This window comes from Schistocerca cancellata, chromosome 2, assembly GCF_023864275.1.
Source record: "Schistocerca cancellata isolate TAMUIC-IGC-003103 chromosome 2, iqSchCanc2.1, whole genome shotgun sequence".
In the NCBI taxonomy this organism is placed as follows: domain Eukaryota; kingdom Metazoa; phylum Arthropoda; class Insecta; order Orthoptera; family Acrididae; genus Schistocerca; species Schistocerca cancellata.
In genome coordinates this window covers 781900771-781927648 of record NC_064627.1, presented here as the reverse complement: position 1 = coordinate 781927648, position 26878 = coordinate 781900771, and the positions used below count along the sequence as shown (strand labels likewise).

General features: G+C 37.2%; 1 protein-coding gene across 1 annotated transcript in view; it reads left to right on the top strand.

Moving 5' to 3' along the window:
* LOC126162632 (uncharacterized) overlaps positions 1 to 26878 on the top strand; it is a 321328-nt gene that overhangs the window by 22288 nt on the left and 272162 nt on the right. The window contains exons 2-3 of the mRNA XM_049919260.1: positions 17119 to 17288; positions 21330 to 21490. Coding sequence (XP_049775217.1) covers positions 17196 to 17288; positions 21330 to 21490 — 254 coding nt within the window. The 5' untranslated portion in view covers positions 17119 to 17195. The remainder of the gene's footprint in view (positions 1 to 17118; positions 17289 to 21329; positions 21491 to 26878) is intronic.

Here is a 26878-nt window from a genome sequence, read left to right as displayed (position 1 = left end):
ATGGAATGCGGTTGTAGAGGAAGGAGTAGAAGAAAAGGTTACTGGGGAATATAGGCTTGGGACAAGGAAAGAGAGAGGAGAAAGAATAACTGAATTATGTAATAAATTTCAGCTAGTAATAGCAAATACTCTGTTCAACAATCACAAGAGGAGGAGGTATACTTGGAAAAGGCAAGGTGATGTGGGAATATTTCAGTTAGATTACATCATAGACAGAGATTCTGAAATCAGATATTGGATTGTAAGGCATACTCAGGGGCAGATATAGACTCAAATCACAATGTTGTAGGATGAAGAGCAGGCTGAAGTTTAAGAGATTACTCAGGAAGGATCGATATGCAAAGAGGTGGAATACAGAAGGAGTAAGGAATGATGAAATAGGCTTGAACTTCTATAAGGCTACAGATACAGCAATAAGAAATAGTCCAGTAGGCAGTACAGCCGAAGAGGAATGGACATCTCTAAAAAGGGCAAACACAGAAGATGGAAAGAAAATCAAAGGTGCAAAGAAGATAACTGCGAAGAAACCATGGGTAACAGAAGAAATACTTCAGTTGATAGATGAAAGAGGACAGTACAAAAATTTTCAGGGAAATTCAGGAATACAAAAATACAAGTCACTGAGGAGTGAAATAAATAGGAAGTGCAGTGAAGCTAAGATGAAATGACTGCTTGAAAAACGTAAAGAAATCGAAAAAGAAATGATTGTTGGAAGGATTGACTCAGCATATACGGAAGTCAAAAAAAGTCATTGGTGAAATTAGAAGCAAGGGTGGTAATATTAAGAGTCAATGGGAATTCCACTGTTAAATTCTTTATTGGTACAGACGAAAGGAGTGTGGAACCATAATGCAGGACAGAAGGTCTAGAATTAATTATGTTGGTGGGAGTAGTGTGGGACATGAGATGCTGAACCAACAATCAGTGCAGTCATGTAGCCAGGTGTTGTGCATGTACAAGACAGTTGATACAGTGTTGCTCGTAAGTCAGAGTTTGTGTAGTTTGGAAGATGCATTAGATAATAGTAACAAAGGAAAACAGCATTGGGTTGTGAGCTGGAAGAAAAACCACTAGGCAAAATCAAACAAGGGAAAATCCAGGATGGAGTAATGACAAAAAACTGCTATACATTTAAGTATTTGGCCCAAAGTCCTTCTTCTAAAGTAGAAAATACACTCATATTCACAAAAGCACAACTTACACACATGTGACCACTGTCTCTGGCTGCTGAGGCTGGACTATGTACAGTAATTGCACCTGATGGGAGGAAGGAATCTGTGTGTGGTGGAGGAGGCTGGGATGGGGAGGGGAAGGGATAACAGGTTAGGGGTGTGGAAAGGTGTAGTGCTGCTTGTGGAAGTGTGGAGGGTCATAGTGATGATAGGGTAGGGTTTGTAGGTGCAGTTGGGAGGCTAGGGTGGGGGAGAATTCTGGGGAAAAATACTAGTGGATGTGTTGGTGGAACAGAAGGCTTTGTTATACTGGAGTGAGCAGGGAAGGGGATAGAGAAGTGAAGGGCAGGCACTAGCAAAAATTGAGGCCAGGGAGGGGGGGGGGGGGGGGGGGGGGTTATGGGACTGTAGGATATATCACAGCCAGAATTCCCATCTGCACCATTCAGAAAACCTGATGTTGTTATCAAGGATCTAGGTGATGCAGACTGTAAAGCAGTCATTAAAGTAAAGCACGTTGTGTTGGGCGGCATGGTCAGTAACTGGGTGGTCGTGGTTCCCCTTTCTCTTGGCAACAATTTGTTGATGGCTGTTCATGTGGACAGACAGCTTGTTAGTTGTCATGCCCACGTAGACTGCAGCACAATGGCTGCAGCTTAGCCTGTAGATCACATTTCTGGCTTCACAGGTAGCCTTGCCTGTGATCAGGTAGGTGATGCTTGTAACTGGACTGCAGTAGGTGGTGGTGGGAGGCCAGGTTTGTTACAGGGATATGAGCCATGAGGCAAGGGGTTGGGAGCAGGAGCTGTGTAGGGATGGACAGGGATATTGCATAGGTATGTTGAGCGGTGCAATACCACTGTGGGAGGGGTGCAAATGATAGTGGGTGGGATATTCCTCATTTCAGGACATGACCAGAGGTAATGAAACCCCTGAAGGAGAATATGATTCAGTTTTTCAAGTTCTGGATAGTACTGAGTCATGAGGGGAGTGCTCCCTTATAGTTGTATGGTGTGTGTGTGTGTGTGTGTGTGTGTGTGTGTGTGTGTGTGTGTGTGTGTGTGAGGTGGTAGGTGACTGGAGAGGCAAGGCACAGGAGATCTGTTTCTTTACAAGATTGGAAGGGTAATTTCATCTTTGAAGGCCTAAGTATGTTTGGAAATGGACTGCTCATCACTGCAGCATGTGATGGCTGTGGGTGGCTAGGTTGTATGGAATGGTCTTCTTGGTAAGGAATGGGTGGCAGAGAGTGCAAAGCATTTGCTCAGGGTACATTTTCGTGTATTTGCCATTCAACTGTTTGCATTCTTCCAATTTGGCTTCTGTATAATACGCCCAATATATGCTAAATTCGACCAATTAAGACTTTCAAACTTTTTTGAAATGAACAAAGAAATGACAGCTTAATTCATTTAGTGGTACTGAAACAACCCATGCTTATGTTATCAGTTATCAATAGTGTTCGTGGATATCAACACACTAAATTTCAAACACTCTAATGATCTGCATGTGACCAAAAATTGCAAAGTTACTCCTGATTGCTTTTTGACTGGGAATGCCTGTCTAATTGACATAGTTTGTTTTTCTACTGTTTCTTGAATTCTTAGTAAATAATTCTTTTCCAGTGTGGACATATTAGAACACTGCAACTCTTGAAATTAAGGGTAACATATAATGATTTAGCTGCAGTGAGATGCTTTAATAGGCTTTTATTTTTCCATTACCACATTTCAAGATACCTGGCATCCAATCTTCAGATGTTTACATTTATGTGTCGTGAACATCATTTCTTTACTAATGGTATCACAGGATTTTGCAAGGGAAGTTTTTAAGGCAAATATTGTAAAACATCATAAGTAAAGAAACAATGATCACGATGTGGAAATAAATGTAAACACCTAAGAAAGGGGTGAATGTAAAATGAATGTATTCTCAAAATCATGTGTTTTGAGGCATAATTGGTTGAAATGGCATGAGGGGAAATGGGGTGTCATTCATATCAGTGCATTACCACTTAAACGATATAGTATTGACTTTATGTGGTAGGAGTGTTGCTGTCGCATCACATGATGTGACAACCTGGCCTATGAGCTTCAGTAAGTATACGAATCAGGCCAACAGGTCAATATATCTTGCCCATGCCTGATTTAGACAGACTCTGCATACTCTCCTACCAGACATTGGTTTTGCCCAGTCACCTGCCAGAGAGATCACCAAAATCACTTGGTCATTAAAAATCAGTAAGTCCTTTATCTATGGTGGTTATTTAGCCAAGGAATTAAAATCTTGTGCTGACTTGGTAGCACAGCCTTTGAGTTATCTTAGTATCACACAATGAATCCACTTGTTTTTCCTAAATGACTGAAATACACAGTAGTAATACACATTTATAATAGTGTAGAGAAGCAGCTAATTATAGGCCAATTTCCTTCCTTCCCATGTTTTCTGAAAATTTTTAGGAGGTAGATTGCAACAGAATAATCAGAAAAATCAACAATAATGTGGGATGTGCTGCAGAGGTCACTACAGGGACCACTTCTTTTTCTCGTGTGTATGAATGATATTGTACAATCTTTAAATTCTCATAAAGTTACTTATGCTGATGACACCTCTGCTGTTTGATGGTGACAGTGGTAATGATATAATACATTTTTCAGCACATGGAACATCAGAAGCGACTAAATACAGGATGACAATTATTGAACTACATGAAAAATAAACAAAAATTAGATACAAACTACAGTGTGCACACTTGATTCAACATATAAAAGTCACTGCAGTTATTTAGATTTGTCCATGGGCTGAACTGATGTCAGTCATGGGCCCATCCATTGTCTAAATAAATCTAATATGTCAGCCTTTGAGAGACAATTTTTGTCCCTGTTAATATGATAATCCACTGAAATTAGTTGTAAGTGATTTGAATTTCATATCATCTGCCTTGTTGCTGCTGTGATTATGGAGCTGAATATCATTTGCCTTACCAAGTTTATTTATTTCATGCCTAATAATGCTCCAAATAGTCCTTGCCTTGTTCTTGGAATTTGGAATTTTTTTGCACATGTTACATGTTTTATGTAATTTTGCAATACTGCATGTAATGCTTTAGAAAAATTAAATGTCAGCCATCCTCATTTTTGGCATCCACTGTAATTTTCCTTCTGCTGTAATGGAAAATTGGATACCTAATGTTACAAGAATATTTTTATGAATTAATTAAATTTATTCCTGTACTTTGTGTCGTTCATAAAATTCTTGCCATTTTACATTCTGTGAAATCTCACTGAGTTGCCTAACTGGACCAGTGTTTATAATTCTATGAAATTATACTTTGCCCTTCTTAGTTGAACATAATCAATGGGGATGCTTCATTGCTGCCATTGTGGCCAGTTAAGTGATTTATTATGGGGCTCCCATTTATTTTAAGAAAATCAGTCAAGTTTAGAAATACATTATCAATTGCTGTTGCACTGTGTCCTACTCTTATTGGGGTTGATACTTATGGATCAAGGCAAAGTTGGATGTCAGTAACACCAGAAATGCTTGATCAGAACTACCAAAGATGAAACCAAAATTGAAATTTCCACATACAATCACTTCCCAGTTATTTCTGCAAAGTATTATTAGCACTGCTCTAATTACTATAGAAGTTTAAAACCTTTTCTGTTGGGGGTTGTAGACTGTCAGGACTGCTGACTTGTATGTTTACAAGTCTTTTACTGAATTATAGCACTGAAAGAGCTGTTCGGTGCAGTAATCATTAAACTCCATGGACATGTACTGTGTTTTCCTTTTGGGTATATTACCATGTTATACCTGCTGTAATGTGATGCTAACTTTTGTTTATTTATTTAATTTATTTATTTATCATCCGTGTCATCGAACAAACAATATTAGACTTGTCATACATAGAAATTAACAATGTAGACTATAAAAAATGAAATTGTCTACAATTGGATTTGTCATACACAGAGATTAAAATATAGAATCTACAAAATGAAATTGTCTATAATAAATGACAGCACACTTACAGTTTCTTTCCACATGAATGGTTTATAGTAATTTGTTTCTCAGTAACAATATATAACTAGTACTATAGATGGTAAAGTATAATAAAAGCTGAAACAAACGAAGATAGAAAATTTTTGAGGTTAGTTTGTAAAGTCATTTGCTTGGTTTTCAAGATATTCATTTATTGAGTAGCAACATTTATCAATTAAAAATTTTCTTAGTTCCAATTTAAAATTTGTATTGTCCTTTAAATCTTTAGTGTACTGAGGCAGTGCATTATAGAGCTTAATGCCCATGTGGCTTACATGATCCTGAGTTCGTGTTCTTCTTACTTGTTCTATGTGGAAATCATTCTTGTTCCTTGTGTTATAGTTGTGACAGTCTGCATTTGTGTGGAGATTGCTTAGATTAGCTTTGGTTAAGAGTAGACATTTAAGTATATAGACTGATGCAGAGTAAGTATTCCTAACTTTTTGAAAAGAGGTCTGCTGTGAGCTTGTGTCAGACTGTGGGTAATTATTCAAACAGCCCGTTTTTGTAAAATAAAAATGTCTTTCAAATTAGATTTTGAGCTGCCCCAGAACACTATTCCAAATGAAGGAACAGAATGAAAGTATCCACATTATGCCATTCTGATGCCTTCTAGAGTGCAAACATTTACATTAACTCTCAGTTCAAAGTGGGCTCAGTCAAGTCTGTGTGTAAGAAATTTTACATGGTGTTTCCAATTCATAGCTTCATCTATATGCATTCCTAACACTTTTGCAAAATGCACTCTGTCTATTAGTCTGTCACCCAGTTCTAGATTAATGTCATCATCCTGAATCATTTTACCAAACTGTATGTAATATGTTTTCTTTGCATTGAGTGTAAGTTTATTTGCACTGAACCAAGCCTCAATACTTTTTAGAATTTTGTCAATAGTTGACTGTAATGAGATTTTAAAGTCACTCACTATCAGACTTGTGTCATCAGTACAATTTTGGCTGTATCATATTGTAACTGTAAATCATTGACATATATGAGAAAGAGCAGTGGCCCTCAGATGCTGCCCTGGGGTACTCCTAAAGAAATTTCTTTTGCTTCTGAAACTAACCATATTTTTTAATTTGAATTTCCAGTGGTGAACTCTACAATCTGAGATCTGTTTTTAAGATATGACTCAAACCACATTTTAACTCTTCCTGTAATACCTACTGCTTCCAGCTTAAAAAGCAGGATTTCATGGCAGACTGTATCGAAAGCTTTAGATAGATCTAAATTGATTTCTACTACATTTTTGTTTTTCTCCAAAATTTTAATTATTTCTTGGGTGTAGTCTATGACTGCAGTTTCTGTGCTTCGTTTTGCACGTAAACCATGTTGATTACTATTCCAAAGTTTATTATTGTCTAGGTAACTAGTGACTCTCAATTTCATCACTTTCTCTAATAGTTTGGAGGAAGCAGTAAGAAGTTTTTTATTTTATGTCTGTCTCTATTTTTAAATAGTGGCCTCACTTTTGAGATCTTCAGTCGCTGAGGAAACACACCTTCACTAAAGGATAAATTTGCGATATGTGCTAAAGGTTTTGCAATCTGCACTGCAGTCCTTATTATGATTGAAACTGGTACTTCATCAACACCCTCTGCCATTTTTGGTTTTAACCTTCTAATCACTCTAATTACTTCTTGTTCATTTATTGAAGGAATATTCATGCTAAAGGCAACCCTTGGAGCATTTATTATTTTTTGTTTTGTGACGTTTAAGTTTGGTGAATGTGGTACATTTAAAAAATAGTTATTAATATAGTTTGCCATTTCCTTCTTTTCTGTATTGCAATTTTCACTGCTTTTGAGTATTATTTCTTCCTCTTCTCCCAAGGTAGTAGTTTCATTCCTCACAATGTCCCATATAGTTTGTGGTTTGTTGTCTGAGTTACTGATTAAATTGTCATTGTATAGCAACTTTGCCTTTGCTATTGCCTTTCGGTATATTTTTCTGTATGTTTTTACATATTCTACAAACTGTGGATCTGAGCAGGTTTTAATTTCTTGGTTCAATCTTTTCATGGTTACACTAGAAATCCTAATGCCTGTAGTTATCCAAGGTTTGTGTGCTTTTTTTTTCTGAAGACTTGGACCTCACTAACTTCTTAGGGAAACACATTTCAAATTGTGACATGATTATAGATGAAAAGGTATATGCATTATTTGCACTTGATTCTGATCTCACATCTGTCCAGCTTTCATTGGTTAGACAGTTAATAAAATGTGTGCAGTTTTCTTTAGGAAAAAATCTTTTATAAGTGTGGCAAGATTTTTTTTTCACATGCATTGGGGGAACGGTAAGCACAAGAACATTGTGATCAGATAAACCAAGGTCAGTGTTATTTACCTCCACTTCATTGGAATCTATGTTTGAGAATATATTATCTATGAGGGTCTGTGATGTGTGTGTTATTCGGGTAGGACCTATTACAGGGGGTAACATGTTAAAACTCTGTAAATTATACAGAAATTTATCTTTAACTGTATTATTGCACATAAGATTTATGTTAAAATCCCCACAAAGAAGCACAGTAGCTTTTTCATTGTACCGAGTGTTTAACATAATTTCTAGTTTTGAAAAAAATTATCTACATCTCCACATGGTGACCTGTACACAATCATTACTATCATTTTCCTTTTCTTACCATACAGCGCAATAGCAGCTGCTTCAAAATGCTTTTCTACACTTAACTTTTCAATATCACATCTCCTTTTGAATTTTAACCCTGTTTTGTATAAATACAGACACCACCACTTGTGGCATTTTCCCTGCAGTAAGAGCTAGCTAGTCTAAAAGGGTGTATAATGATGTTGTTTAATTCATATTCTCTACACCAATGCTCCGAAAGACACAAGCACTCAATGTTAAACTCATCTAAAGCAACTTCTAGTTCAAGGTATTTATTTCTTAGACTGAATATTTAGATTCATAACTTGAAAAGAATTTGATGGGAGCCTAGATTTAGTTGCACTTACTGTTTGTTTTATCGAACTGGTCGTAGAGAAGTTGGTTGTCTGCACATTTGTTGAAAGTTCTATACTGCATCTTTTCCTGTTCGGGGTTAGAAAAAATTCTGGTTCATTCTTGAAGGTCGTTTTGGCCTTAAGCTCATTTTTCCATTCTTTGGTGTGTCGGTTGACACTATAGGCTGCACTGATCTTGTTTTTCAGTTATTCTTACAACTACTTGGACTAGTGGAGTGTTTCCCTGAATTATTGTTCTTGCTTTCAGACTTCTGTGTGCTTGTTCCAGCAGGAGTGAACTGTACTGCATTTGTTATTACATTGGTTCTTGAAGTTGTTGGAGTACATAATTTGTTTTGGACTAGTCCTTTAGGCACAGCTTTCATAGTTAGAGAAGGTGCCGTGGTTGTTACCTTCATATCTATACACATATTAAAGTACTGTGTTGGGTCTTCTGCTTCCATTTGTAATATAATAGGATCATCATCTTTCTTGTCAATACTTGTATTCCATGAACAGTAATTTTCATCCAAGAATCAGCTATTGTGCTTAGTAACTCTGCAACCAAGTCCTGATAATGGCCAGTGTGACAGTCTCTCCCATACAGCACCATTTGGATGCAGCACAGAGGGGTATGGTGTCAGCACATTACTCTCGTAGCAACTGTCAGGTTTCCAGACTTCGGAGCTGCTATTTGTCTCACAAGTAGCACTTCAAATGGCCTGACAAGGCTTAGTTTGTTCTGTTCCATTCCTCCCACATATGGGAAAGCCCTGGAAGTGATTCCCACTCCTCTGCATGACAGTCAGACTCAGTGTAAATGGTACCTTAAACTTCCGGAACAATCAAAAAATTCATGTTTTATTTATTTGTTTTGACATCACCCAGTTTATCATCTGTGTGTCAATGAGAAGGGAACTCTTTGATCATCTGTGTATTTCTTTTCCAGCAGTTTAAAGACCACTATGCAATATTTGTTAAAATAAACAGCAGCGGGAAGTTCTAGGTGCCTTACTTGAAATTAAACTACACAGGTGTGCAAAACTTAAGGATGAAAATAACTTTTGCATGATGTGTCACTGCCAAGTAACATTGCTTGATAAAACTTGGAATGTGTATAGAAAGAACTGCCACAGTATAGTACAAAAGGTAACTGAAAGGAACGTTGAATGAGATGAATAGAAATGACACTTCTATTCAAAGACAGTAATTACGCTCAGGTCACCAACATTTATGATAGTCCCCTGGTAATTATGCAGTGCATGCTCTGCAACATGCTCTGAAGCTGGTCATAAGGTTGCTAAGGACTTCTTGTGGCAGGGCATTCCATACCTGAACCATTGTGGTTGACAACTGTTGGATAGTCATGGTGCATGTGTGCTTGCTGCAAAATGTCTCCACAATGTACCCCATACATGCTCGATGGGATTTAAGTGGAGAGAATGGGCAAGCCAGTTCATTTGCCAAAAACCCTCTCATTCCAAGAGTTCCTCCGTCTGTGCAGATCGATGTGGTCGCGCATTGTCACCCATAAAAATAAAGTCAGGACCAAATGCACCCCAACTGATGCACATGAGGAGTACTATGTCACAATAAAGTTGACTGGTGAGTGTAGCTTGTTCAGAGTTCTGGAGGTCAGTATACCCATGCAACACAGAGGATCAAGTAGAGGGTGGAGCTGGGAATAATCTTGATACGGATGGGGAGTATGATGTAGGTGGTGACCTGGAAAAGATAGCTAATCAAACTGGCAGCACTAATGTGCACTTCATGTAACTATTTCAGTATCATGATTGGCCTGACAGATGGCAGATGGCATAGCTCACAGTGTAGTGGTGCCAGTTGAGTATCGTTTTCCACTAGGCAAGGCTTGCATCTCAATAGGTATGGGAAGGTGAGGTTTGTAAAGCTTATAAGTGACAGTGTAATTGGTGGTGGTGGGATATCTCATGAGAAAATTCCTGTAGTAGTTACTGTTAGAGCTGCAACTTTTTTAGGTAGAAGTCAACTGACGGGCATCCCTGTTTAAAGGAAGTCTCTCTAACAAACGAAAGACCTTCAAAGAAGTCAAGTATCCAAGTCATGAAGAATTTAACATATTCCATCAGAATATAACAGGTAAATAGGTAAAGTTAGTGAACTGCTTAGAGATGTTGACTCTGACACTATTGGTGTATCAGAGCACCACCTAAATAATGTGACAGTTTAGAGGCTTCCTTTACCATGATACAAATTACCTGGCTGTTTTTCAAGGAGTTCTTTGCAGAGTAGGGGAGCGAACATGTACATAAAAAACAGTATTCAATGTGAGTCTGTAGATGTATCAAAGCACTGCACTGAACAGGTATTTGAATGTTGTGTAGGGGCAATTCAATTTAGTAAACTGAACTTTAATTATAGGTATTTCTAGGTCCCCTCACTCTGACTTCAGAGCATTTTTCCTTAAGTTAGAGAGTGTTCTTGGTTCACTTTAAAGGAATTACCAAAAAATAGTTGTAAGTGGTGACTTCAGTATTAATTTTTATGTGATTGTACAAGAAAAAGTATGTTGGAAGATCTCCTATATTCATATGATCTGATGTAGATGTATTTTTTCCAATCAGGGTGTTTCTGTTAATGACAAGTGAGGTATATGTACAGTATATAACGATCACTTTCTGAACATAGCTAGTCAATTAAATAAAACTAAGTTTTTACAGAGAGTCATATAACTCTCTTGAAAAATGGCTTTCTGAGACTGATATCTGAAATGCTCCTCCATGGTACATACTGTGGGGGAGATTGAGTCAGTAATTAAATCACTGAAGACTAAGGGCTCTCATGGATATGATGGAGTATCTAGCAGAATACTAAAGTACTGTGCTGCACATGTTAGCCCTGTACTTAGCCACATGTGTAATTTTTCCTTTAGGAATGTTTAGTTTCCCAAACAATTAAGTATTCAGCAATTAAGCCCCTTTAAAAATGGGGGAAAGGGATAATGTAGACAATTTTAGACCTATTTCTTAGCCATCAGTGTATGTCAAAGTTATTGAAAAAGCTGTACATGTAAGACTAATTGATCATTTCACTTCACATAATTTGCTGTCAAATGTACAGTTTGGTTGTAGAAGTGGTGTAACTGAACTGAAAATGCTATATTCTCTTCTCTCTGCGAGATAGTTTTTGGATTACACAAAAGGTTTCGAATGTTTGGCATCTTTTTTGGTCTAACTAAGACATTTGATTGTGTTGATCACAAAATATTATTCAAGAAATTGGACCATTATGGAATACGGGGAGTAGCTCACATTTGGTTCACCTGTTACTTTAAGAACAGATCACAAAAGTTCATTCTCCACAGTGCTGAGGATGGCTATGATGTGAGGTCTGAGTGGGGCACAGTTAAATGGGGGGGGGGGGGGGGTGCCCCAGGGATCAGTGCTGGGGCTACTCCTATTTCTTATTTATATAAATGATATGGCTGCTAGTATGATTCTAAAATATTTCTGTTTGCTTATGACACTAGCTTGGTAGTAAAGGATGTTGTGCAACACTGGCACTGTTTCAAATAGTGCAGTTCAAGACATAAGTTCATGGTTTGTAGAAAAAAATAACTAACACTAAATCACAGTAAGACTCAGTTTTTAAAGTTTCTAACCACAATTCAGCAAAACATGATATTCTAATTAACAGACTGAGCATATGATTAGTGAGACTGAACAGTCCAAATTTGTCAATGTTCAGACAGATAGCAAACTGTCATGGAAAGCCCATGTTCTAGATATTGTTCTAAGATGTAATGCTGCCATTTTTACTATTAGAACAGAATTGAAGTAAGCGATAGCTTGGAAATGTTTTCATTTGCTTATGATGTATGATATCACATTTTGGGGTAGCTCTTCCCATTCTCAAATGGTGTTTTTGGCTCAGGAATGGACAGTTCAGGCAATAAGCAGTTTAAGTTCATGAACATTTTTTTGATCCCTGTTCATTAGCCTGGATATTTTGACGTTATATATTCTTTAATGTTCTATATTCTTTAATGTTCTATATTACTTAATGTTGTTTCTTGCTAACAATATCAGCTTATTCCCTAGAATTAGTGGCTTTCACACGTTTAATACTAAACAGAAATCCAATCTGCATTTGGAATGCATCTCATTTACTCTTGTGCTGAAAGGTGTGCTTATTCTGCTGCATTCATTTTCAGTAATCTACCACAAGAATCCAAAAATCTTAGCAGTAATACACACACTTTCAAATCGAAACTGAAGAGTTATCTCATGGGTCATTCCTTCTATTCTGTCAAGGAGCTCCTTAGAAAATTAAGCTAATTCCTGTGTTACATTGTTGATTTCATTTATATCTTTCGTTTATCATCTTTTTAGGATTCACAAACATTTTATATTATGTATTATTATTTTTCTGTTGTAATTACACTTGCTGATATGTTCCATGACCATGGAGATTTGATTCTCAATCTGGTCATATGGAACTAGACATCTAAAATAAAAATAAAAATAAAATAAAATAAAAACACATGAGGGATGCCTTTTGGAGATGTCTGCAGCTAGTCCACAAGCATCAATGATCATCCAGCAGCTACTGACTGTACTCATGGAGGAATGGAACAGCCTCCCTCAAGAGCATCTTACTAGCCTTGTGGACAGCATGGGAGCACATTGCAGAGCATGCACTGCCATCCGTGGCTATCACACATCCTATTAGGATCTGTGTGCTGCCTTTTGTAATGTCCAAGGAACTACCATAAATTACACTGACTTCATTGTAATTATAGTCTTCGAATAAAAGTCTCATTTCTGTATGTCTTATTGTGCTTTTCGTTAGGGTGCTTTCTGTACTATGCTGTACATAGTTTCTTCAAGGTATGTTACTTGGCAATGACACTTCATGCAAAAGTTACTTCCATTCTTAGGGTTTGCACATCAAGGTATATATGTGGATTATGCTTGATGGAGAGCTTCACATATCTGCCTAACTTCCATAAATGTATTCAATAAACACTTGATAAAAAATGTGTAGATTTTGCAAGACCTTGTGTATGACCTGCTCTATTGCATGCTGATATCTGACTTTTTTCTTTTCTTTCTTTTTTTTAATTTTAAAAACTTGTAGTATCATTTGGCAGAAAATATTTGTTCAGGATAGATTATCTCCCAGTCAAAAATTTCACTGTATAGAAGATGGATCTTATTGAATCATTGAATAATTATACTCGATGTTTAGCCATCTAGGTTTATGTTGATCATGGTCCAGGTTGTAATGTTGCAATGGAGTACAAATGTATAAATATTTGTGATCCTGTTAAATTTCTCTGGCATCGTCTGTTAGTGAAATGATTAGAAGATTTGGCTGCACTCCACTTATGAAATTTGAGATAATGTGGCCCATACATCTCATTTCCCAATACCAGAAATATAAGGGTTGGAGGAAGGAGGGTCTGTTCATGTTGTGGCAGTTTTTCTCAGGTTGTGCCTGTCCCTAGCTGTGTGTCACATTTTATTGTGATAAAAATGTCATCCCATGCCCTATCACAGTTTATTTGACTACTGTTGGTTCTAATTTTATTTGCTATCTTTGTTACTCAGTAACAGCAGCAACTCTCTGTTTCCAGCATCCAAGCCTGTCACAATCAAGCAAATGGGTATTATATGGCCTGTGCTGTGTGACTAGTGATTTCCTTTTTCTGACGGTACTTTGATAAATTTGTGTTTATAATCTCCTGAATAGTGATTTATTTTTTTCTGATGGTATTTTGATGGAGCACTGTTTATAAACACCTGAATGACAAAAGAAAATAATTGTTTTTAAGTCATTATTACAACAATTTTGCTTTTGTATTCCATTGTAGGACTTACAATGAACAAGGAATACCTTAGAACTTTTCCATTTTCTAGGATAAATTATGTCAAAAGTTAATCCATCAATATAATTGGGACTCAGCAAAATTGAAAAAAAACCCTCTAAGTTGGTTGAAATCACCAAAGTAAATTAACGCTTATATAGAATGTTGTTATTGTGGTCTTCAGTCTGAAGGCTGGCTGATGCAACTCTCTATCCTGCACAAGCCTCTTCATCCCAGCATAACTGCAGCAGCATATATCCATTTCAACATTCTTACTGTTTCCAAACCTTAGTCTCTCTCTACAGCTTTTGCTCACAGCACTTCCCTTCATCACAAAATTGAATATTCCTTGATGTCTTAGTGTGTATCTCCCCAACTAGCCCCTTCTTTGAATCAAATTGTGCTATAACTTTCTTTTGCCCTAGGCTCATTTTATAACCTCTTTCTTTGTTACCCTTTGTTCCCATCACATCTTCAACATTATTATGTAGCACCACATTTCAGAAGCTTCTATACACTTTTTTTGTGGATTGTTTATTGTCCATGTTTCACTTCTATACAAGACTACTCTCCAGACAAATACCTTCAGAATAGACTTCCTGACACTAATCAGTGTTAGTAGTCTCTTTTTTTTTCAGAAATACTTTTCTTGCTAGTGCCTATCTGCATTTTATTTCATCTCTTACTTCTGCCATCATCAGATATTTTGCTGACCCAAATAGCAGAAACTGTCTACTACTTTTAATGTCTCATTTCCAGATCTGATTTCCTCAGCATCACCTTATTTACTTCTGGTACATTTAATTACCCTTGCGTTACTTCTGTGAATGTTCTTCCTATAACTATTACAAGGTGCTATCCATTCCACTTAGCTACTCTTCAAAGTCCTTAGGTGTCTTTAACACAATTACAGTGTTATCAGTGAACCTCACTTCTCTTTCATGTCCTTTGACAAAGTTTCTGTAACAATTGTAGGTAACCTTTCACTCCATGTATTTTACTTGTGCCACCTTAAGAATTTCAAGAAGCATATTGTAGTCAAAACTATAAAAAGCTGTACTCTGCATCTTCAAATGCTATAAATGTAAGTTGGCTTCTCTTCAACCAATCCATTAAGATGAGTCATACAGTCAGTATTGTCCCACATGTTTCTATATTTCTCCAGACCCCAACTGATCTTCCCTGAGGTTGGCTTTTATCAGTTTTTCCAATCTTCTGTAACTAATTCACGTCAGTATTTTGCAACCATGACTTATGAAACTGGCAGTTAGGTAATATTCATGCCTGTGAGCACCTACATTCTTTGGAACAGGAATTACGGAATTCTTTTTGAATTCTTAGGGTATTTACTCAGTCACAGACACTTTTGTTTTTCTTTATGACTTGCTCCTGTGTAGTCCCTGCCAGAGATCTGAAAAAGGGACAGTTTTACCTCTGGAACCTATTACCTAAGAGGAGTCCATCATCAAACCATATGGTAGAGCTACACATCCTTAGAAAAAAATAATGTCTGTAGGTTCCCATTGCTTTAGCAGTGTGCAGGACCAACATAGAATGGCATGTTGGCTAATATTACAAGGCCAGATCAGTCAATTATCCAAACTATGCTCCTGCAGCTACTGAAAGAAGGTTAATCTGGCATCTCTACAGATACCCTTCCATTGTAGTTGCCCCTATGGTAAGGCTATGTGCATCACTGAAACATACAAGCCACTCCATCTCAGCAAACTCCTTGATTCATATTACACTGGAATTCTTAACATCATACAGAAAAGAGGTAAATTCTATACACACTGTTATGGATTGGATGTACTAAATGGTGAAATTATTTCAATGAAATGACTGACTTGAAAATATTTAATGGAATTGCATAGATAAAAACTCCACTCAGCAAGTAGTGGCAGGAGAACACATATGAAAGGTATTGAAATTTACAAGCTTTTGGAGCAAGAGGGTCCTTCTTCTGGTACAAGGATTGAAGGGGAAGGAAGAGGGATGAATAAAAAGGACTGGTGAGGTTTAGAAAATGGGGAGAATTGAGAAAAGTCACTCAGAACCTTGGGTCAGGGGAGACTTACCAGACGGATGAGAAGGAAAGAAGCCCAGAACCCTGACTGAGGGAAGACTTGCCAGACAGGATGAGAAGGAAAGAAAAAGTCTTTCCTCCTCATCCCTTGTGCTTAGTCTCCCTCGACCTGGGGTTCTGTGTGACTTTTCCAAAATTCTCCCTATTTCTTAAACCCCACCAGTCCTTTTTCTTCAACCCTCTTACTTCCCCTTCAGTCCTTCTGCTAGAAGAAGGAGCCACTGGCTCTGAAAGCTTGCAAATTTCAATACCTTTGGTATGTGTGTAATCTTGATGCCAAAAAATTGTTTGATCATTGTATGCTATGGAAGTTTCAGGCTAATTTTACAATTAACTGAAAGAAAATAAGAGTGCTACATTCCACAGCACCAGAGTGAACTTCCAAGCTACACATATTAACAAATATTACATTACATAGCTCTTTGAATACTGTAGTAATGTAATAGATTTGTAAATAAAATAACTTGTAATCATGATGATCTAGAAAGTAACAACAATGAGTGTATTAAGTTGTAACAGTATTGAAGAGAGTGATAATACAAACTCAAAATCTGTAAGAACCTTTATGTTGATTTCTTGCCTGACAGTGTTGATACAGAACATCTAGCTTTATTGGTAGCTACCCAGACTTTGATCCACATAATAACATTTCTCATAAGATTAGTTAACATTGTGTTACCTCACCTCCATTAGTTTCACCTCCATTAGTCTCCTGTACCGTAGATACAAGAGTGAGATGTGCATGTAGTTTGGTTTATTATTGCAGTGTATGTATATATACCACAGAAATCGGAATATTAGTTTTTGAGCTGAGAAAGCTGGGGTAAAATACTGACCTGTATATACTTTTTCAAGTTTGCGGAATTTCTTTCAATAAGGATACAACCTGCACCTTGCCCCATACTGATCAAAACCAAACGAATTATTAGCTAACAATGATCTATTGATGAACTGTTTCATAAAAAAATGAACAATATATTCTGTTTAAAATTACTTTTCTTTTTTTAGTTGATTCAAAAGTACCTGTTGACACATCTCTTAATACTTATATCCGAGATCATGCAAATTTGAGAGGAACAAAAGTTATGTGTCGTGAAGGAGGATGTGGTGCATGTGTAGTAAATGCAGCATATGTTCATCCATTCACAAAAAAGAAAACTTCTTTAGCTGTCAATTCAGTGAGTATACCTTAATCACATCATTATTATTATGAAAACATATTCTGTCAGTATTTGTAAGATGGTAAATGTTATTTTTATTATCAGATAAATGTTTAGTGTAGAAATTAATGAGAACATTTCCACAAATAATTGTAATTTCTTTTCTCACATGTGCACTGGATTATGATTAATATATGCTTCTGCAGGAGCTAGATAGTCATTAGATGAAATGACATTCACTCTTGTGGCCTTCTGCTAATGTGTATTTTGAATGATCATTTATGAATATTGTTTACTGAAAACAGAATACAAAAGATTTACAAAGCTTGATACCTCAGAGACATAACACGATAACCTGGTACCAAAACACTTCACTTGAGACCATACAGACTTTCCTTCAGTAAACATACACATCCAGTATCATCTTCAAAATCTTCAGGTTGTTCCATGTACATATCTACTTTGAGTACACCATTTAGAAAAACTGTTTTGATGTCAAAATGGGCAACAGTCATTTTCTCTGCAGCAGCCACTGCCAACAGGTTACGAGTATATAATAATGTGCAACAGGGCTGAATGTTTCTTCATAGTAAATTCCCTTCCTTTGTACATGTCCTTTGGCCACAAGTTGACCCTTGAAGGGAACTTCTCCATTTTCTACAATTTTCTTGTGTAAGACTTATCAATTTTGCAAAATCTGTGCACCATTTGGACGCTCAATTAATCCACTAGTATTATCCTCTTTCAGGGACTTCAGTTCTTCATGAATGGTCCCCAACCACTGATTTTTATTGCTAGACTGCAAGGCTTCAGTAGGACCCTTGTCCCTAATTGGAGTACTGGCCTTACACATAATCTCCAGTGGTCATCCATTCTGGTTTCTTCTTTTTGCATTTGCTTCTTCATTTCACACTTCATATTTGACTTGCTTTGGAACTTAATGTTGTATCCAAATCTTTTCCCTCTTCTCTTAAACCTTCTGTTGTCTTGTCATGGCTGACATTTTCTGATTCCTTTTCCTCATTGAAGTTTGATTAGGTTGACTCTGTCGAATGGTCTAATCATGAGCGGCTTGAAATTTAATAACACTGGTGCACAGACTGCATACAGCTTCAACTTTGAATTTTACATTGTGACTCAGTACGACCTTACACTGAGATGGAATCCAGATATCATAAAGCCATCTCTGTCATTCACATTTCCAACCTCATGTCCAAGTACTGCCTTGTTCTCAGACTTAGAACAAAAATTCTTGTTCATATGTCCATAACATTCTGTTCCAAAGATTCTCAGGTGATTCAGGTTGCCTATTGCTTATCCACACCACAGTTCATAAGGAGATTTGTTTTCAATAAAGGACTTCCCAGTGTTATACAAAAAGTATGTTGCAGTATTGCATGCTTATGCCCACAGCTCTTTTGGCAATTTATTAGTGTTCAACATAGAACACGGACACACCACTGCAGGGTGGTTTTCTCTTTCTGCTACAGCATTTTTTTGTGTGTAATGTGGATTAATGCAATGCTCTAGGCCTCTGTCTGTTGTCAATTACCAGATTTTCCTGTTATCGAATTCTTTTCCTCTGTCCATCCTGAACTGTTTGATAGTGTGATCACTTGTCCTACCTTAATTTCAGAACTGTACTTGGGCAGTGCCGAATTCACTCTTCTGCTTCAGGAAGAAAATTTTATGAAACTTGCTAAATTCGTCTTTGAAACATACATAGTAGTGTGCTTTTTCAGGGGACTCTATAGACTTATGTCCATTTGTGTTGTCATGGATTTGTTCACCAGTAACCACTAGTCAGTTCCTTTGATTCCTGATTGGCAACTGATATATTTTTCCCAATTTACATACATTGCAGAATTCTTCTTTGCACCCATCCACACTGAGGTTCATCTGCTTCAACACAATTGTCACTTGTTTGTGTTGAATCTCGCACGATAAACTTGCAGCATATCTGACAATGGCACAAATTCACTTGAACTGGTTGTGCAGGTTTAATAACACATGTGTCAAGAACATAAAAACTTCAGCTAATGTGACAAGTCATCATCATTTCCCCAGTCACTTTGTCTTCAGTTATTGCACTTTCATTATCAAGTCTCATGCAAAAACATTTTCGTGCAGCTGCTTTTACGGAGAACAAGTAAGAATTTGCTTCAGGAACATAAAGGTATGTCTTTCAATTCAGCATTTTTGGCATCATTTCACTGCATTTGAATTTTGACCATTCCATGTCCATGAGCCTACTTCCTTACACCTGTATTCCCAATTGAAATCTTTTCAGGAACGGCAGATTTTGTGTATGATACGAAATATTGTTTGTTCACAGTGAAGTGATTTGTGGCATCGCTGATGCAGTACCAACTTTTGACTTTAGCACAGTTTTCAACTGAACCACTGAAAATAGGTGACAGAATGCAACATTCTTGTGAGACTGATCAGCGGAGATCCAACTATCTGTTTTTGTCATTGGACACTCTGCTGCCCAGTGGCCCACCTGCCCACATTTATTGTAAAGAAATCTATGTTTTGCAGATCCAAGATTCTTTTGCTGATTTTCCACTGTTCTCACTTTTATTTCACTGAATTTCCTGCTTAGGACCACTGCGTGCAACAAACACAGCTGATTCAACCATACTTTAACCATGCAATTCAGTCAAGCACAATTTTTTAACCAGAAAGTTCAAACTTTGATTTTTAAATGAAATTGTGTCCTGCAGGTTTTTGAATTATCATGTTCTTTCTCAGCATGGATAAAATTCAACCATTTAAAATTCCTTCAGGCAAAACGTATTTGTAGTGCTTCTTCCATACATTTTGCTTGTTCCATACACATAATACACTATGCCCAACAGGGCACCATTATGCTAAATGTTGTCTGAATACAAAATTTCACAACAGGGGCAATTCATAAGCACATAGTTTTGAAGGCTGAAACTGACATTTTACCAGCATTGTAGCAATTAACTGTCACAATTAATTTTTTTTCCTTCTTTTTTATGTACAAATGAATTTGTCTTGTACATTATATCAGAAGTAGAGAAATTAAAAAAAAATTTCACTGCAGACAAGTATACACAACTGTTGCCACAAAACTCACTGACAGTTCCAAAGAGGTTAAAAGGAGGTGGCCACTTTACTTGTCCTGGCCACTATATACGTCATTATTGTGCTGATTACCAATCATGGAGATTATTGATCTGAAGATGATGATGCACATCCTGGATATGCATTGTGGATATTGTTATAAATCATGTGATTGGCACAGATTTTATTTTTAAAATGATGCAAAGGCTCTTTTGGTGATACAGAATACCCTCTCAGAGAGCAGGCTCCCCAGCATAGTGAGCTTATAACCTCGGAATTTGTTAGTTAACTAGATATTTCATACATCACATGCATGACATGTGGTAACAACTTCGAATGAGTCCATTTGAAGGTTTTTTGCAACATAATTCCCACATTTTGTGTTACAAATATTTTTTGTGTAAGTTAATGATGTTTAGTTTTAGTCTTGTTTTAAAAAAATCAACCTTTTGAACTATGTTAGATTATTTACAACAAAGATATGTTCTGCGTAAACAATTTACAAATGTTCTTATAATTGGTCACATCATTATGTTTGCAATTCAACAGCTAGCTATGTAATAAAGTTCAATGAAGTTCTTAGTTGTAAAGAATTTTGGAAGCTCTTGTGAATACACAGAGAAAGGGAAAACAACATTTGTAATTCTGTCGTGGTAATCAATATTCAGTAGCATTATTTACTTTCATTCAGAAGCACCTAAATTTTCTTCATTTTACTAAAGGTGTGACAAAAGAGAAGTGGCTGAATGTAACCATTCACCCATTCATAACATCAGTGTTACTTTCCTAAACTGGTGCTAAAGAATATCAACCACTTAATCTAACCCAGAACCACAATTTTGTGGACAAGATTAAGATTGTAACTGTTGCTGCAGACTATGTTTTTTACTGTTGAATATGATATGTTGGAATACAAGTAAATAATGATGCATATTCATGTATCTGATGACTTAATGTATTTTTCAGTGCCTGGTACCAGTGTTTTCCTGCCATGGATGGGAAATTACAACAATAGAAGGAATTGGAAATCGGAAAACAGGCTATCATCCTGTACAACAGCGACTTGCAGCTTTTAATGGGACACAGTGTGGTTATTGCTCCCCTGGTATGGTCATGAATATGTACAGGTATGTGGAGGATGTGTAGGAGCTAAAGGCAGTAAGTTATGTTGAAATGGGCTTTGGTGGTTTACCAGAAATATTCTACACTAATGAAAACAATAGAGTACCTAATAGCACCAACTACTAATATTGCTCAGGCTACACCTGATTGTGTGCAGTATCTTGTTATCAGTGAAATGATCTTCAAGGAAACACCTTCCTTGTACCCCATTTGTTGTTCAATAGCAGTGTTGACACAGTCAGCCATAGTAAACTTGTAAGAGTGGTTAGTACCATCACCAAGCATTATCACTTAATGCAATTAATCTGATGTTTACTAAAAACAGATGTTTACTATGAAACAGATGATTCTTTTTCACCATGAACAGCAAGAAAATTCAGTGGAGAGTCCAGAAGAATGGTCTCCTTCGAGTAAGTGTGTTAGTTCTCCTGCTGTACAATATCTACACCAATTACCATCGTATCAGAACAAATACAAGAGGTTTCATTTTTGATGACGACACAGCATGTGCAGCTCTAAGGAGGTGGAAGTGAAACTGACTACAGCCCTAGAAGACCTGACAGACTACTATTACAATAACCATCTAAAACCAAATCCAATCAAAATGCAGATATGTATGTTTCACCTATGAGAAAGCTGGGTGTAACCTGGATAGCAACACAACTGCAACATTGTAAAACGTCTAAGTATCTTCAGAATAATCTAGACAGCACACTCACTTTCAAAAACCACTTGTGCAATTGTTTGCCTATGAACAACTCCAGTTGACAAAATCGGCCATCTGCCATTCTTTGTCACCATGAACAGCAAGAAAATTCAGTGGAGAATCCAGAAGGCATAGTACCCCCAGATGTCAGCGAAAGATCATCTTCAGAGGTTCAGAAAAAAGGTAGATTACCCCAGAATCTCATGGCCAGAAGTGAACCACAACTTCCTGGGCCGATGTCAAGAACGAGTTTTCTCCTAACAACTGAATTGCTTCGTCTTCATCCACTTGTTCAATGGAACTGTTGTGAAATGAAGCCACCCAGGGTACGTATCCAAAACCTAAACAAAGAGTGTGATGCTGATTTCCAGCTATCTTACCAGAAATGAAAGACTTTGAATAAGGTGCAGACTGGAATTATGCAATGCAATGACAACTTGAAGGGCTTGTATATGTTACTGGAGATACAATCTGTGAATGTGCAAAACACCAAGACAAAGAACAGCTCTTGGTCTGCTTGACACTATGAGCATACTGGATGACCTGGTTTCAGCAAATGTCTGAGGAATGATCTGCTAAATTCTGGACTTCAAAATTCACATAATGTATAGAGATTTTCTGAATATCCTGTAAACAAGTTGTAGAAATGTTGTAAATAATTGTAGTTTATTGTCATATATATGAAAATAATAGTAATTAATATGAAATAATGTGTGCTATGTTAGTGGTAGTGACATCTTTCAAATAGGATAGTAGACCATTATTTTACCATTGTGAGCTCCAGCAATGTAGCACATTGAAACAAGGTATTGATGAGAGAGCCTGTGCCAAAAGATGAGGTCCAGAGATGAGGAGAGCTGTGTAGTACATTATCATACATATCGTATGTAACCTATATGTCCGCAATGCAGCCCATCAAGTGCTCGTGTTGCTGTATAGTATACCCATGAGACTATATTACATTCTCCCATAATGCAGACTGACGATATAATGCTTTGGACAAGTGTTAACATTCTTAGTCCCCACCTACTTGTTATTGTATGGCACCAGTAATGCAGTTTGATGAACACTAGAAGTTACAAATAAATGGTAGGTGAAATTAGCTATATTCACTTGTACAGAATAGTGTCCCAGCTGAACTTTTAATTCTAGATTTTATTTTGTCATAAAATGTATTATATTTCTATTTGTCAACCATTTGCCTACAGGTAAATTTTGAGATTTTGAGTACTGTGCATAGACACATATAACACATAAGAATAGAATACTTGCTGTAAGCTTTTGTGGCATGTTTCATATCCTCAAAGACACCAATGGTACAGGGTATTTGTTTAAGTGTGCTCTTTTTCCTACTTTAATTACTTACACACACACACAGACTGTATCTCAAAAGCTAGCCCAGTATTCTGATCTATAACAATTATCTATACCCTAGCCATCATTCATTTGTAAATGAGGGGTTGCTTTTCCTGATTTTTGATTCTTCGTTCATCCTGGAATTTCCAGTCTTAAAAATGGCTGTCTGTTACTCTACACCTTTGCTATTTAATTGAGTGGTGCTCTGTCCTTCATCTTATTTTCCCATCATCATATTAATAGGCCATGTTTTTATTGGTATCCCACATTTAAAGCATTGGGAAGCAACTTTCACTCATGTACGAGGTGTATCCCAAAACTAAGGCCCAGTGACCAGTATTTAACTGATAGTGGGCCTGAATGAAGTATTATGCTTTCTACCAACTCTTTAGGAAACTACTGCTGTGTTGGTTTGATTCGGTAGTCATTTCCTAGTCAGTGAGAGCAGATTGCAATGGCTGAGACAATCCTAGATCCCATCAGTCGTGAAGTGCGTGGTGTGATTAGATTTTTGCTGGCAAAAGGATCTCCATCACAAGTAGAGTATGGACCTGAAATAATGCATGACAAGTAAGTTTGAAAATGATGTTGAGAATTTCAGAATGGCTGCACAAATGTTCATGATGAACAGCAGATTGACAGGCCCAATCTTTGGACCAACTACATTGTTGATCAAGTGAACCAAACCTTTGAAGTGATTGGAAATTGACAGTTAGTGGTCTGGCTAATTAATTCCAAAAGGTTGCTCAAATCTCAATTTGCCGGAATAGCTTGGATATCAAAAATTATGTAGGAGGTAGGTTCCAAAAATGCTCACTGATCAGCACAAAGAGTAAGGAATGCATAGTGCTTGGTAGTTTCTGGAGCAGTGTAGACAATGTTGTTGTTGTGGTCTTCAGTCCTGAGACTGGTTTGATGCAGATCTCCATGCTACTCTATCCTGTGCAAGCTTCTTCATCTCCCAGTACCTACTGCAACCTACATCCTTCTGAATCTGCTTAGTGTATTCATCTCTTTGTCTCCCCCTACGATGTTTACCCTCCACGCTGCCCTCCAATACTAAATTGGTGATCCCTTGATGCCTCAGAATATGTCCTACCAACCGATCCCTTCTTCTAGTCAAGTTGTGCCACAAACTTCTCTTCTCCCCAATCCAATTCAATACTTCCTCATTAGTTATGTGATCTACCCATCTAATCTTCAGCATTCTTCTGTAGCACCACATTTCGAAAGCTTCTATTCTCTTCTTGTCCAAACTATTTACCGCCCATGTTTCACTTCCATACATGGCTACACTCCATACAAATACTTTCAGAAATGACTTCCTGACACTTAAATCTATACTCGATGTTAACAAATTTCTCTTCTTCAGAAACACTTTCCTCGCCATTGCCAGTCTACATTTTATATCCTCTCTACTTTGACCATCATCAGTTATTTTGCTCCCCAAATAGCAAAACTCCTTTACTACTTTAAGTGTCTCATTTCCTAATCTAATACCCTCAACATCACCCGACATAATTCGACCACATTCCATTATCCTCGTTTTGCTTTTGTTGATGTTCATCTTATATCCTCCCTTCAAGTCACCATCCATTCCGTTCAACTGCTCTTTCAAGTCCTTTGCTGTCTCTGACAGAACTACAATGTCATCGGCGAACCTCAAAGTTTTTATTTCTTCTCCATGGATTTTAATACCTACTCCGAATTTTTCTTTTGTTTCCTTTACTGCTTGTTCAATATACAGATTGAATAACATCAGGGATAGGCTACAACCCTGTCTTACTCCCTTCCCAACCACTGCTTCCCTTTCATGTCCCTCGACTCTTATAACTGCCACCTGGTTTCTGTACAAATTGTAAATAGCCTTTCGCTCCCTGTATTTTACCCCTGCCACCTTTAGAATTTGAAAGAGAGTATTCCAATCAACATTGTCAAAAGCTTTCTCTAAGTCTACAAATGCTAGAAATGGAGGTTTGCCTTTCCTTAATCTTTCTTCTAAGATATGTCGTAAGATCAGTATTGCCTCACGTGTTCCAGTATTTCTACGGAATCCAAACTGATCTTCCCCAAGGTCGGCTTCTACTAGTTTTTCCATTCGTCTGTAAAGAATTCGTGTTAGTATTTTGCAGCTGTGGCTTGTTAAACTGATTGTTTGGTAGTTTTCACATCTGTCAGCACCTGCTTTCTTTGGGATTGGAATTATTATATTCTTCTTGAAGTCTGAGGGTATTTCGCCTGTTTCATACGTCTTGCTTACCAGATGGTAGAGTTTAGTCAGGACTGGCTCTCCCAAGGCCGTCAGTAGTTCCAATGGAATGTTGTCTACTCTGGGGGCCTTGTTTCGACTCAGGTCTTTCAGTCTCTGTCAAACTCTTCACGCAGTGTCATATCTCCCATTTCATCTTCATCTACATCCTCTTCCATTTCCATAATATTGTCCTCAAGTACATCGCCCTTGTATAGACCCTCTATATACTCCTTCCACCTTTCTGCTTTCCCTTCTTTGCTTAGAACTGGGTTTCCATCTGAGCTCTTGATGTTCATACAAGTGGTTCTCTTATCTCCAAATGTCTCTTTAATTTTCCTGTAGGCAGTATCTATCTTACCCCTAGTGAGATAAGCCTCTACATCCTTACATTTGTCCTCTAGCCATCCCTGCTTAGCCATTTTGCACTTCCTGTCGATCTCATTTTTGAGACATTTGTATTCCTTTTTGCCTGCTTCATTTACTGCATTATTATATTTTCTCCTTTCATCAATTAAATTCAATATTTCTTCTGTAACCCAAGGATTTCGACTAGCGCTCGTCTTTTTACCTACTTGATCCTCTGCTGCCTTCACTACTTCATCCCTCAAAGCTACCCATACTACTTCTACTGTATTTATTTCCCCAATTCCTATCAATTGTTCCCTTATGCTCTCCCTGAAACTCTGTACAACCTCTGGTTCTTCCAGTTTATCCAGGCCCCATCTCCTTAAATTCCCACCTTTTTGCAGTTTCTTCAGTTTTAATCTACAGCTCATAACCAATAGATTGTGGTCAGAGTACACATCTGCCCCTGGAAATGTCTTACAATTTAAAACCTGGTTCCTAAATCACTGTCTTACCATTATATAATATATCTGATACCTTTTAGTATCTCCAGGGTTCTTCCATGTATACAGCCTTCTATCATGATTCTTAAACCAAGTGTTAGCTATGATTAAGTTGTGCTCTGTGCAAAATTCTACCAAGCAGCTTCCTCTTTCATTTCTTATCCCCAATCCATATTCACCTACTATGTTTCCTTCTCTCCCTTTTCCTACACTCGAATTCCAGTCACCCATG